At 31.8% G+C, this 14295-nt stretch overlaps 1 protein-coding gene across 1 annotated transcript; it reads left to right on the forward strand.

Annotated features, from left to right (window-relative positions):
- Nucleotides 1-10985: 10985 nt before the first annotated feature.
- LOC133336765 (protein disconnected) lies at nt 10986-12403 on the forward strand. Its single transcript, XM_061545048.1, has one exon. The coding sequence runs from the start codon at nt 11012-11014 to the stop codon at nt 12401-12403; it is 1392 nt and encodes a 463-aa protein (XP_061401032.1). The 5' UTR covers nt 10986-11011.
- The last annotated feature ends 1892 nt before the right edge of the window (nt 12404-14295 follow it).

Below are 14295 nucleotides of genomic sequence, written 5' to 3' on the forward strand. Positions count from 1 at the left end.
ACAATTAATCATGTTTCAACATTCCTTTTGTTATTCTGGGGGATAAACAGTCTCGAAACCCTCTACATAGTGTCTCTTTAATTTTGTCTATGATGTCAATAGTATTGATATTTTCTTTGTTTTTGGTTTAGATTTGTTGTCTTTTTTTCAAGTTTTGTTATATTTTATTTTGAACTATTTTTTTTATTATTCGAAAGGAATGGTATTTTTACACAGAGATATACATATATCATTAATATTGTATGGATATTTCATAGAGTTCTTTTATTAAATCAAAATCATGACAGTGAATGCGTTTTAAAATCAACACTTTTGATGGAAATAAATGATATTGTTTTTGGAGATTTGAGCCAATGAAATCGTGAAGAAAGTTAAAACTATGCTACACCTTAATCGGCTACCAATTGACCTGTAAATAACAGTAGAGGTCATCAAAACTATGTGAAGTAGGAAATATACAGAAATAAAATAATAATAGAGAATCGTGTTTCGATTTTTGTTTTATATTATTTTGATGGATATGTTTCATTGGTTTTTGCTTGTCTGCAATCCAGATATAGAAAGGTCGAGAAACCAACAATTTAAATAATTATACATGTTCCCGATATGCCAATTTTTGTCATATATTCAGAGAATTTCGAAAAATTTCAATTACTTGTATTTTTGTCTTTAAACTATCCATGCCATAAAACAGAAATATTTAAGAATTCTCCTCCTAAACCTTAAATGTTACAGAATTCAGCAAATCTACATAGAAACATACACAAGAGTATTACAAATACAACTACATACATAATGTTCATCCCCTCTTAACTCTTTTCCAAATATTCCCACAATATTCTACATCCTACTGAATTTGTCGGCTACTTCCTCTCAGATAAAATCCTTTACATATTTTCACACAAAAAGGGGACGACACCAAATTATAGTTTTGGTTAGATTCGTTGGCTCCCTATGTATATACATACATTCTTATTTATGCTTGTACGACTGTAAAATTGTCGTTACAAAGTCCATAGCACATCTACTTGTATATGCTTTCCCTATTCAACCTTCCTTTTCTAATGCTCACCAGTTTATACACACCCATAATGCCATTGATATTTTCTTACTCTGTCACACATTGTCATCCAAAATGCCTGGGCTGTGTGAAGTATACAAACATACCGACATACACACATTAGTATGACTATTATGCTGGAGTATGGTAAATGGTGTATTTTTATGGTTTACATAGAGGAGAGGAGCAGCTCACTGGACCATATAACCATATAAGGTTGACATGCGACAGACGATTACAGCGACTGCGATGTTCAGAGACGATTTTTTTTTTTTGTTCGTTTGGTGACCGATTCATTTATGTCGTCCGTATGAATGCTGCTGCTATGGATGCAAAGTTTGTAAGTGTATGTGTGGGTGTGTGTTTGGTTTCGTATATTGGGGAAATCCATTTTACTCTCACACTCTTTGGAGAGCCACTCTTGAAAATTGCGCAGCTCCCTTGTTAGAGAATAAATTGAGATTTCTTCTTCTTTATTCATTGCTGTGCATATGGTTCTCTCGGAGAGTTAACTTTATTGTGTCTCTGAAACGACGAGAGTCGGTCGTTGAGTATTCCCACAATTCGGTTTGTATGTTTACATTGCAAAAGCTTTGCCAGCAAGTGTCGTTCGTTTGTCCCCAACTGAGGACCATGGCTTTGCGTGTGACAGAGTTAAGGTATTAAGTTTTGGCCAGCGCAACACCCAAACCTCCCTCGTTCGCTAGTCAAGTAGTATGTCTGGCTTCAGGTCTGTCCATTGGACTGGCTTGTATTTTTGGTGTAGTATATGTACGTATGTGTGTGGTTTTTGTACCATAAGCTCTGCATACACGAATGAAATGGCAATTTTCGAAATTGTCGTCTTTATCCACCCAACAACTGCAACTATTTTCCCTCTGTCACTGCCGCTGCTGCTGCACCATTATGTGCTATGGTTTCCCATGTCCTTTATATTCAACAACATCCTGGATATTCGGTGTATGTGTGTAGTATAGGTTTTCTTATGTGTGTTATATTTTTGTACTATTTTATAACTGCATTATTATGTAGTTGCTGTTGTTGTTGTTCTTTTTATTCTTTTAGTAGTTCTACGTTATCGTATGTATGGCTGCTACCAAATTGCTGCTGCAGCAGCAACCATTGTGGGTATTTTACTCAATGCATGAAGGTAGGTAGGTAGGTTGTGGAATACATTACAGCAACAACAACAAAATTGTCATTCATTTTTATGTCTCCGTTCTATACATCTATCTATCTCTTTCTTTCGTACTCCATTGACAATGTTACTCTTTACTCTTGTGTGTCATATGTTGTTTTTGTTGTCATTGGGTTGGTTGATAGTTTTCGGATTTCATTGTGACATTCTCTACTGTGTTCGTGCCGAGCCAAAGAGCATAATACATGGGTGTGTTCGCCTGTATATTGTCAATGTGAACCTTAAATGTTATTTATATGGGGGACGATTATTTGTCGTTGTTGTTTTTGCTTTGTTGCTGTTGTTGTACATTATTGATGTCATCTTAACATGGTAAATGGGAATTGGTGTGGCGTTTGTGTGTAATATGAATATTTTTTTGTATAGTAATGAACCAATGACATTGCAGCGTTTATATTGGTGACATGTTCGCTTGTAAATTTGAACAACTGAGAGATTTATCTTTTACTTGATATTATTCTATGGAGCATAAATTTAGTAAAAGAAAATTTAATATATAGAGTGAAATAACTACTAAAAAAATAACTGACAAATTAATTATATTACAAAAATTATTAAAAAGAGTAATTGTTTCTATAATTGGGTGTCTTAAAGATGTATTTATTCATATATTCAAGTTTCTAGTGGTAGGGTCAGCGTGGCAGTAGTCGACTAAAATAAAAAAATCTTTATTTAAAAATGTATATAGATTTCGATGTACAAAAAAAAAGTTTTCATTATTTCATAATTATTTTAGGCATTATAAAAATCGGTATACTCAGTTGTAGGCATTATAGAAATCGGTATACTCAATTCAAATTTTAAAAACATGATTTAAAATCAATCTAAAACTATATGTAGACTTTGTATTTAATAAACTGATACTTATGATTTATACTCTGATATTTTTATATGGAAGAGTAAAAAACAAAAGTATATTTTTATTATGACACTATTATTTTATTACGTACTTTATAAGAGTGATTGCACAATATTATGTTTAAACCAAGACTGTGAAGTCGGTATCTAAGTAGAAAAATAAATCGATTTCAACACCATATATTTTGTGGAGGATTCAAATTTGAGTACAAGAAAGGAATCTTAAAACACCGATTACTATTATAATGAACACAAAATATGATAAAAAATCAAAAAATAGGAGTTTACATTATTTTTTTTTTAATATAAGGTACATACTAACTTAAAATTAATTTAAATATACAGTCGACGCCCGGTATAACGAATCAGGGACGTACACGTTTTTATTACTGTTATTATGTTAATTGATATATTTGTTTTGTTAGAAATCCATTGAAAAGTGGATGAACATTTTTGTTTTAAAACAAAATTGCATCTTAAAACATCGCGATATAACGATTTTTTCGCTATAACCAATGGGCCTGACAATATATCATTCGTTATACCGGGCGTTGACTGTATTTACATAATTTACCACACAGACCTGTGTAGCGAACTGTAAATTACAGCAAAACCAAGACATTGAGAACAAATATTATTATCTTATTTAAGAATAAGCTGATGTTGACCCAGATATAAATCCGATATAAATAGAAATAATCAATTTTGGTGTAAATGTTTTCGGATTACATCAAGACTTTAAAAAATATCGTTGGGTTATATATATGAAATTATCTTAAAATAAAGATGCATTTTATAATATACATTTTAAAAAATGCTCCGTAATCATGTAATCGTGTAATCTTCAAGAAGTACTAAAGAATACCTTAAATTAAAGGAGTTAAAAATTCGTATAATTTCCACTAAGCACTTGCGCTTTTTATGTGCATTCAATTTCTTATACATCAGCCTATATATACGGTCCATCAAAAACAAAGGGATATGCAGTATCATCATATATTTGGGATAATTCGGATACAGCTCTGTTTAAAAATGCTTATCTATAACTGTATATAAGTGAGAATGATTATCAGAATATGCAATTAAATCCGCGATATTTTCAAAAACTATATTTCATGCCAAGTACCGACGTTCTAGTAAATTAATTTCGGCGTACAATTTTTTTTGTCCGAAACGGAATGCTGTTATCCATAACATAATAAAAAAATTTAAATTTAAATATATAAAATTTTACCTCAAAAAATAGGGTTTTTAAAAACTTGATAACACAAAATGTTCACCTTTGGATTAATATTACTCATAGCTTCTACTATTAGAGAAATGAAACATATGACACATTTATTCGAATCTTAAGTACATAAAATCTTTAATTTATCTTTAGAAATTCCAAATAGTGTATTGAGACTTGAATCTTCAAATGAAAAATCATCATCAGCCCATTATGCCGCTTTCATTTAAATTAGACTTAAAAGTCAATATGGAATAATGAGCCCGGCTGGGATTTGAACCCTGGTTCCCATGGCATCTGTTGGTGTCCGGCGCCTTAGCGTTCAAAGCCACCTCCTTATCTTCCTAAGGTTGCACAATATGCAATTGCATACCATTGAAGAAAAAATATTGTAGTCTGTATGAAAAAAAAGTCCGTCACTACAAGAAAAATCTGCTCTGAAAAGAAATGTTCTGGTGTGATGCCAAATGTCCGAACCTTGACACGGTTGAATTTAATTCGTAGATGCAATTTCGCAACAATAGTCGACATAAATACAACTTATCAAGTAAAGACATTTGTAAGCCACATTTCCCAATATGCCTGATGAGCCGCTTAACCAACGGCGAAACGCGTCGCAAAGTGGTGGGAATGTAGTGTATCTCTCTGGCTTTCCTTTTCATTGCAACTCCGATCATGTAGCTCATCTCGAAAGAGAAATTAATAAAAAATATAGAATAATGTTTAATCCCAAATATGAATGAGTTCTGTGATCGAAAAAATTATCAGAACATATTAGTATATAGTGTTAGTAATAGTTAGTTGTATTACAATTCGAGTATCTGCAAGATTATTCGGCAATTTGAATCATATTTTGTTCCCTAGGATATATAACATTTAGGGTACTTTATAATATATTTTTGTCGAACCATCAAACTACTCCTGAACCATAAAATTAGGCCAGAAATAAAAAAAATCTTGATTAAAAAAATTAAAATTGGGGCTGGAGTGACACTAACTTCGCTTTAACGGAATAACCTTTTTTCTTTCTATAGAAGAGCAGCATTTTATTTACTAACATAAAATATTTTAATTTAATTTTCTATATCTCCATTTTATTGGTATTTATTGCTGACATTTGCTAAAAAATTCTACTCCATCTAATTTCGTGTTCAAATCATGTTCGTCTCTTTAATAGAATTCGGATTCTTTAAGTATTGGCTTCATTATTTCACTAAATTTGTAGAGTTTAACCTTAGTTTGGTATTTGGAATTTTTATTGAATAAAACAATTAATTAAATTATTTTTTTATTATAAAAATAAAAAACAAATATAAAATAAACAAAAAATAAAAATATTTACATAAACGATTTTTCGCCTTTAAAAGGTGCCAAATATATTTTTTTAGGTTTAATCGCAACACCAAGGTTTTTAATTTAATATTCTATAACTTCAATTTATTGGTATTTATTTTTGATATTTGCTAAAAAATTCTATTTCCTCCAATTTCGTACTCTAATTTTTCATGTCTGTTTGTTTGACATTTATTATCCATATTGCAATTTTACTGCCATTTTTGGTTCGTAAATGGCAAAAAATAAAATATGTATCTTTTCCAGATCCAAAGTTATCTGCTGCTTTAATTGGTATATTTTTATTTAAATATAGTTTTACTAAACAAAATTGTTATTACATTTTTTGTTTCATTTCCAATTGATTAAATCCATTTCAACATATTCCATAAATAATTTTAAATATATGTATAAACAAATAATTTTATTTTATATATTTTTTGTATAATCTTTACAATTCAAAAACTATTTGGAATTTTAAAAATGCCGTCGGCAAAAATCATTTACACGAAATGTCCATTTAGATGACATATGAAATCATTAAAAAATTATTTTTAGAAAATATTATTTAATTGTACTTAAACTCGTTCATTTGTGCATTTGATATTTAAACAAAATTGAATTGAATTAAATAATAAACCAAAAAAACATATAACCTCTAAAAATCTATCCGTGAAATTCAGAAGAATATTCCTTTGTTGTGGCACAAATAAGAGCAATGAAAATTTTTATTGAACGAGTTAATTTTTAAACCGGAGAGAAACGGAAAATAAATACTCAATTTCCTTAAAAGTCTTATTTCTATTTGTTACGTTAACTCAACGAATTTCACTCATTCGTACTGCATTACCGACATTTACAATTCATTCATTTAACTCGGTTTCCTTCAAATAATACTCCACTCTTATCATCAAAGAATTTAAGAGCTGATTTTCCATTTTAGCGAAGAGAGTAAGAGTCCAATACTCTTTTATCCCACAATTTATGTTTGTCATTCAGATGTTGTTGTTGTGTTGCTGTTCTCTGTCATTGTCAATTTAACCGGGAGGGAAAACCCATACTGTGAGTAATGTCACTCGTACTGGAAAAATGTGCCTTACCAATACTATGTCAACAACAGCAACGAAGGAGGGTAGGCACAACGATGAACCAACAATGAAGAGCATAACACACTCACGCACTCATACAAAACGGGAACTCTTTCCATGTCCCATCATGATGGGTAAACACAAGAGTTGCATGAACTGGCTGGCTGGTTGTTCGGCAGAGGCCCATTAAGGTAAAAAAATGTCGTGTGTGTGTGCGCCAGTGTATTGGTATTGGTGTTTTACCACCGTGCCAAAGGCAAAAGAGACAAATATAATGAATACACGCACCACATACACACACACACACGACCAAACATAAACAACACACAGATACTGTAGTCACCAGTATCTGTGGGAATGGCACATTGGCCGGGGCTGGTTATGTAGCAAACATTGTGTGTGCTCTCTGTGTGTGTTTGTGTGTCGCTTACTATGCGCTTAGAGCCGAAGTAGCTTGTCACTCGCTGGAGACATTTGTGGGCAGTTGCGTTGAACTTGTCGTCTTGTGCGTATCTTGTGAATTCAAAAAGATACGGACTACGGATATTGAACAAAGAAACACACGAAACAAGAAAAGACAAAAAAACGAGAATAAACATATTTTACGAGAGTGCTCTTTCATATTGGATTTAAACAAAATTCTTACCTCATCAATTCTTGGAGAATACTCTTTATGGGTGTCATCTCCTTTAACTAAAGTGTCAACGAAGAATAATCGAAATACAAAAAAAGAAGAAGAAGAACAATATTGGACTACCAATACGCTTACCACCACAAATACAAAAACAACAACAACAATAATACATCTACCACCACCATTCTCATCATCATTTCATTGAGCTCTGGTGTATCGGTGTAGACGTCTCAACATTCAGTGTCACCCACGACATCACAAGAAGTGGACATATACAGAGAGAAAAAAAATTAAATAAAAATAAAACAAAATTACGTCGTCTTCTGTGTTATTTGGACAATAATTTTTTGTTTTGGTATTTTTTTCATTTTCGAAAAAAAAAAATAAAGTGCAAACCAAGTGAAAAATAAACTTGTTTTTTTTCTACAAATATTAAATGAAATGCAATAAACAATTCAAAACCGGATATAATTAATAATCGAAAAAAATAAATCACAACAAATGTCATATGAAATTAAATGGTGTTAAATAAAATTAAAAACAAATGTTTTTATTTAAATATTTTGTGAACAATTTTGTGATTTAAAAAAAAAAAATCAGATCACCAGCAACAAAAAAAGAACAAACTTTGGATTTCTTTTTGGAAATTTAGCAAACCATCTACCAAACCCAACAACGTTTTAATGCAATTTTTATAGAGAAAAATTCTAATTTTTATTAAAAGTAAGTATTGATTAAAAAATTATTTATGATTAATTAAATTGTAACCGTCGGCTTTTTTTGCAACAAAGTATTGGAGTTTTTGACCAACAGTTAATACCGTCGGCCTCTGAAAATTAAAATATATATTTTTTTTAAATTAAAATTGTGTCATAACAAATATTTATACACATAAAATTTATTTGTAAAAATTTACAAAAACACATTTTTTAAAATATTAAAAAAATCAATATCCCTTTTGATTTAAGCATTTTTTATTTTTAGGGCTAATTAATATTTTATTAGCAAGCCTTATAAAAATAAATACAAAACAAAAAAATACCAAATTTTGAGCTTCCCTAAAAAATTTTAACTACAGCAACATTTTCTTTTTTAATGTTAAAAAAATATTTAAAAAATATATTTATACTTATTTTCTTTTTAAGGCTAATCAATCAAAAAATATTTTCCATACTTTCATATGTTGAAGTCCATTTTTTTTTAAATTTTTACAATATAAATTTTAAAGAAAATTCTTCTTAATTTTCCACACTCTTTTTTTTTTGACTTAAAAATTAAAAAAAAAACCCAAATCTCCATCATGTCTTAAAAATCATTCAACAAAAATATACCGCAAACATTTAGAGGGTTTTTGCTTTTATGATCCCATTAGAAAGATAAAAATTAACAAAAGAACAGCATGTTTTCTCTCACATACTACAAGGGGCTCTTGGTTGGATGCTTGAATGGTCATAAACAAGATCCAGCCAGTTGTGGCTTAAACGAACACAGCCAACCATTACAGCCATCTAGCATCCATCATATCAACCTGAAGATGGTCAATCTTAAACTAGCAAGAAAAGAAAAAATGTCATAAAACGCCACAGTTGTGCATATGGGCATGTAAATTAAGTTCGGACCAGATTTTACAGTAGTTATAAAATAACAACAAAAACAACATGAAGAACTACAAAACCCAAACTCATGTGACAACGTCCCACAAATCAAATGTTAAGTTACTTAATTACATTTTTTTTGACTTTGATGGTACTCCCCAACACTCAGCAAAGATTGTTGACATTTTTGGGAAATAATTTTTTTATAAAAAAATAAAAAAAAACAATAACACAAAATTGTTTGTTAAATTTGACAAATGATTGACATGTTAAGTATTTGAAATTTTGTTGACTTCTTTTCAAAAGAGATCTTTGCCTTTTTCGAGTTTGAGTTTTTTTTTTTTTTTTTTTTGTTCATTTGTTTATTTCAAGAGTTGAGTTTTTTTTTTTTCTCAAGACTTTTGACCTTGCTTCTTAAAGCTTGATTTTAATATTAATATTCCAAGCAGAAGAAAAAATATTAATTTTATTTATTATAAAAAAATATTCGTTACAGTTTAGTGTTTGTTTGTGTTCTTCTGGCTCACATGATGGGACCCAGCGATTTGTCATGGTGTTAAATCATCAAGCGGGTGTTAAAGATTTGAATGTTTTTCTCACATTTCTCATTAAAAAAACTTAGGTTTTTGTTTCCTGGTTGTGTTGTGAAACATCATGGGAACTAAGAAAAATAAATAAATATACAAATTAAAATTCATTTATTCTATATTCAAAATTTTCTTTAATGATTTTCGAAAAATCATGGCTACAAAATTTAATTAAAAATATTGGATTTGTCCTTGATTTTCTGCTTAAGGCTTCTATTAGTTATAGCTCCTTTGTAAAGGGACATTTTTTCATAATGAAAATGACATTCAAAAGTTGTTACAATCTCCTCACCTCGATGTACGTTATGGCTCCAATCCACGCCACACAAAACGCTATACTGTAATTATATATTTTTCTTCTTCTTCTTCTTGATGTATTGATTGTCATTTGCTTTTCTACAATGAGCAAGATGCTAGAAACTGGAAACAAGTTTTCCGCTCCCCACTTTATACAACGGCTCAAATAATTATAGTTATTAAAAAAATATCGTGTTGAATCGAAAAAAGTCGACAGTCCAGTCACCACATAAAAGATTTTTTTTATAGTTCTCCCTCTTATAGCAGTAGGATTCCATCGAGGGTGCTGGTTGTCATCATTTGTGTGTTCGATTTATGATTTGTTCTTTGGGTTTTTTCTTTTTATTGGATTTCCTGTTATCAAAAGTGTCATTTTGATTTAATGACAGGTTTTTTTTGGGAGCGACTCCTTTTTTGTCTTTCGACCATGGCTAAAGGGTAATTAAATTGGAGTTGTAAACAAATACAAAGATTTTTTAAAGACACTTTTTTAAATCCACATTTTTATAGTATTCAACCAAACAAAAAAATTTACAGTGGCTTAAAAAGAACTGTTTTTTGTCACCTTTTTACTTTTTCAAAAAATAAAATAAAAAACAACAATGATATCTGGCACAAATTCCAATGACTGGCATTGAACATTTATGTCTCCACCTGACATTAATGATTTATTATCGTTTACAATCAGTAGTAGTTGATCATTAACATTTATATTGATTTTTTTCTTCGTATGGTACCTTACAAAGGGGATGGCTATAGGGGGGAGATCTTTAGATGTAGCACAGCAAGTCAGCATGTAAATTTTAATTATATGATGTTAAAGAATCCGTGGCCACAGATAAATCTTCAACACTATTTCAACAGCTACCAACAGGGATTTTGTTCTGCATCTCAAATTTTATTAAGGAAGTTGGTTTTATGATCATTTAAGAAAAAAATCCTATTATTATTTTGTAAAGTTATAAAAACTCCAAAAAAGCTTAAAAATGTATTTTTATTATATTTTATATATTAAAAACAAAATTATATTAACGTTCGCCTTTTTTTCTTTTCTTTTTAGATTTTCCGTCGATTTTTGAGAACAACAGCAAACAAATAACCCCCCTCAAACACACACTCACACATTTTCCCACCATGGAACATTTAATGACTGCCTTTATGCCACCAGCCTACTTGTTGGGTCATCACACTCCTGCCAACGCCGTCGCTACCTCCGCCGCCTTGTCTTCATCCTCAGCCACCACCTCACCGGCCACATCACCCAACACATTGTCTGGCGGCAAAGTCAAACGTTGGGGTTCTCCACCCGTTAATATGGGTGGCCAGTACATAAATCCTGCCACTGGCAAAAAACGTGTACAATGCTCCATTTGCTTTAAGACTTTCTGCGATAAGGGTGCTTTGAAGATTCACTTCTCCGCAGTGCATTTGCGTGAGATGCACAAATGCACCGTTGAGGGTTGCAATATGGTTTTCTCATCGCGCCGTTCACGTAATCGCCACAGTGCCAATCCCAATCCCAAATTGCATTCGCCACACATCAGACGTAAAATTTCACCCCATGATGGCCGCACAGCTCAACAATTCCCCGTTTTCCCCTTGGGACCAGCTGCTTTGTTACCCTGTGGCCCGGCCTTCTCAGGTCTGATGCCACCCCATCATCCTAATCATGTCATGTTTGGTGATTTCCCAAATCCCGCCGGTGTTCCCAACTTCCAACTCATGCTCAACGGTTCTGGTCATGAAATGAAACAACAAGTTTCCTATGCTTCTAGTGGTGCTTCCAATAACTCCGACAATGATGATGATGAGGGCTATGTACTTGATGTCCAGGGATCCGGCGCTAGTCAGGGTAGCCACAGCGATGTTGATGACTACTGTCGTGAGGTTGATGAAGAGGACGAAGAATTGATCTCGGTGTCCATTGAGGATGAAGCCAAGTCATTTGCCATGCCTTCAGAGGATTCCAATGAGCCATTGGACTTTAGTCTAAACAAACGTACCAACGACCTGACGATGCATAGCTCAAATGAAAGACTTTCCGCCAGTCCCTCCCAAGCCAAACAGTCCAACAGCTTTTCCATGGATACTCTATTGGGTAAACGTAAAAGATCCTGCGGCAGTGAATCGGAAATGTCCTTTGGAAAAACATCGCCGGTAACAGTTAAAATGGAACAAGATGAAGAAACCGATTGCCTAGATTTGTCGTCTGCCTCGCAACCCAGCAAAAAATCACAAATTTTTGCCACACCTCAAAGTTCACCCCTTTTAGCGGAAGAACAGCATCTCAGATTATTGCAATCGCAAATGTTTGCTGCTGCCGCCGCCGCAGCTGCTGCTCAAAGCCAAAGCTTAGAAAGCACAGAGAACAACAACAGCACCTCCATTCCACCAACAGCCCCACCCATGTGGAATCTCCTGTCCGAGGTGTATCGTTCCATGTTAATGAAAACCGAACAGCAGCAACATCAAGACCAAACCTCACAGCAATACAATGAGATGTCCACAAATGCAATATCGGTCTAGATCTAAGGTCATAGGACTTTAACACCATCACCACCACCAACATCGTTCCAAAGATCCAGACTTTAAAACAAAAAACAAAACACACTCGCTTTAGGTTGTTACCTCATCAAATTCGTATTATTTAAATGTTAAAAAAAATGAAATGTTGTTGTAGAATTTTTCCAAAAAATATTTAAGTTTAATGTAAATAATTTATGTAAATATAGGTTACTAAGTAAAGCAAAACACACACACACAAATCATCATCATTTACCTACAAAAGTATTCAGCAATATTTTTAAATATCTATCTCCCAGCAATGGAAATGTTTTTATTTAAATGTGTAAATTTATTTCTATTAAATATATATTTTTTGTTTTCCTTCTCCTCTCTAGCCTTGGTGCAATACTATCTATGTGTATATTTTCTATTTTCCCCACAAAAACTCTTTTTTTAAGTCATTTTAGTTGTACAACAAAAAAAGTATACGTTTTTTTTGAAATCTCAAATTGATATTATTTTTCAACTTCAATGTAAATTATTAATTATAATGCTCTTTCTCTCTACTCTGATAGTCTTCTTTTTTTGCAATGTGTAACATATCTCATTTATATACATATGTAGAAATAATAACAAAAAACAACAAAAAATGGAAATTTGTTTTCATAAAAAAATTGATATTTAATAAATGTATAATTGCTACAAATAGTATAACAAAATGCAAATGTGTTTTTATAGTATAATCTAGTATTAAAAATGCTTTACTATTATATTATTATTATTATCATTGTGAAAAAAACGAAAACGAAATAATTTTAGCCAATTTTATAAAATGAAAAAAAAACAAATTGTTTACAAAAAATCAAATAAATTATATAAAAAACTCTAAATGAAAAAATTAATCCTCTGTGCGTTTTGATTTTGGTTGGGAATTACAATTAAATTGAAAACTAAAATAATGGAATCAATCAATTAAATTGGCCGGGCCGAACTTTTTATACCCTCCATCATAGATTTACTGACAGTTACTTGGAATTCAATTTCTATATTGAACTACAGCGCATGATTTTGGAAAGTGTGGTTAAAGCCTCTGGTGTAGTTCAAAAATCCCAAGGGAATTATATTATACAACTGCGACTACCAATGAAATTAATTTGTATAATATATATGCGGTCTCCGACTAATATTTCGAGGTTTTGAAAACGAAATGCCTAGTTTAATATGAAAATGTATTTAAAAATATGTTCAAATGTTAGTAAGCTTAGACCCGATTTCATAAAAAGTGGTATATAGGTGTTATGAAAAAAGTAGACCTACACTAAAAATTTTCTAAGAGTGTGCGGAAACTCGCAAAGCACCCATATACTAAATTTCAGTTAATTATAATGAACATTTTTTCCAAAATGTCAATGCCCATAAAATGTAAAAACGTGGACTTCTATATTCTGAGCATGGACAATATTTCGCGATATTTGCACCCTCTAGACCGACTAGAGGCCAACAAATATTACTAATATTCAGTACAGCCCTTCTAATTACTTGTCCAGATTCCCTTCACCATGGGTTGTGTTGTTCGGCTTTCAATTGTGGACTACAGATCGAATTGTTGATCGAAAAAAAAACAAAAAATCAAGTTTTCGCTCCACTTCATCCCAATATTATTATCTGATCATCACCGAAAATTATAGGCTTTGTCAAAGCGATCAACGCAATATTTCCGCCCTCTAGTGTGATAATGGGTTACTTAATTATATATGAATACGTAAGCACCTGTAAATATTTAAGTGTAAATCCCACATCCTAGTACATATGACAATATAATTGGTATCAAGTTAAACGTCAAGTTCCTCTTGGATATACTATCAACTTCTCGGGTCTATATCCTTCAGGGGTAAATATATACGCTATAGAAT

Source organism: Musca vetustissima, unplaced genomic scaffold (genome assembly GCF_032173495.1).
Source record: "Musca vetustissima isolate MV318-11 ecotype Yass unplaced genomic scaffold, APGP_CSIRO_Mvet_v1 utg54640, whole genome shotgun sequence".
NCBI lineage: Eukaryota > Metazoa > Arthropoda > Insecta > Diptera > Muscidae > Musca > Musca vetustissima.

Excerpts from the sequence above, each read along its gene's own strand:
- LOC133336765 (XM_061545048.1), top strand. The coding sequence starts at position 11,012 with ATGGAACATTTAATGACTGCCTTTATGCCACCAGCCTACTTGTTGGGT.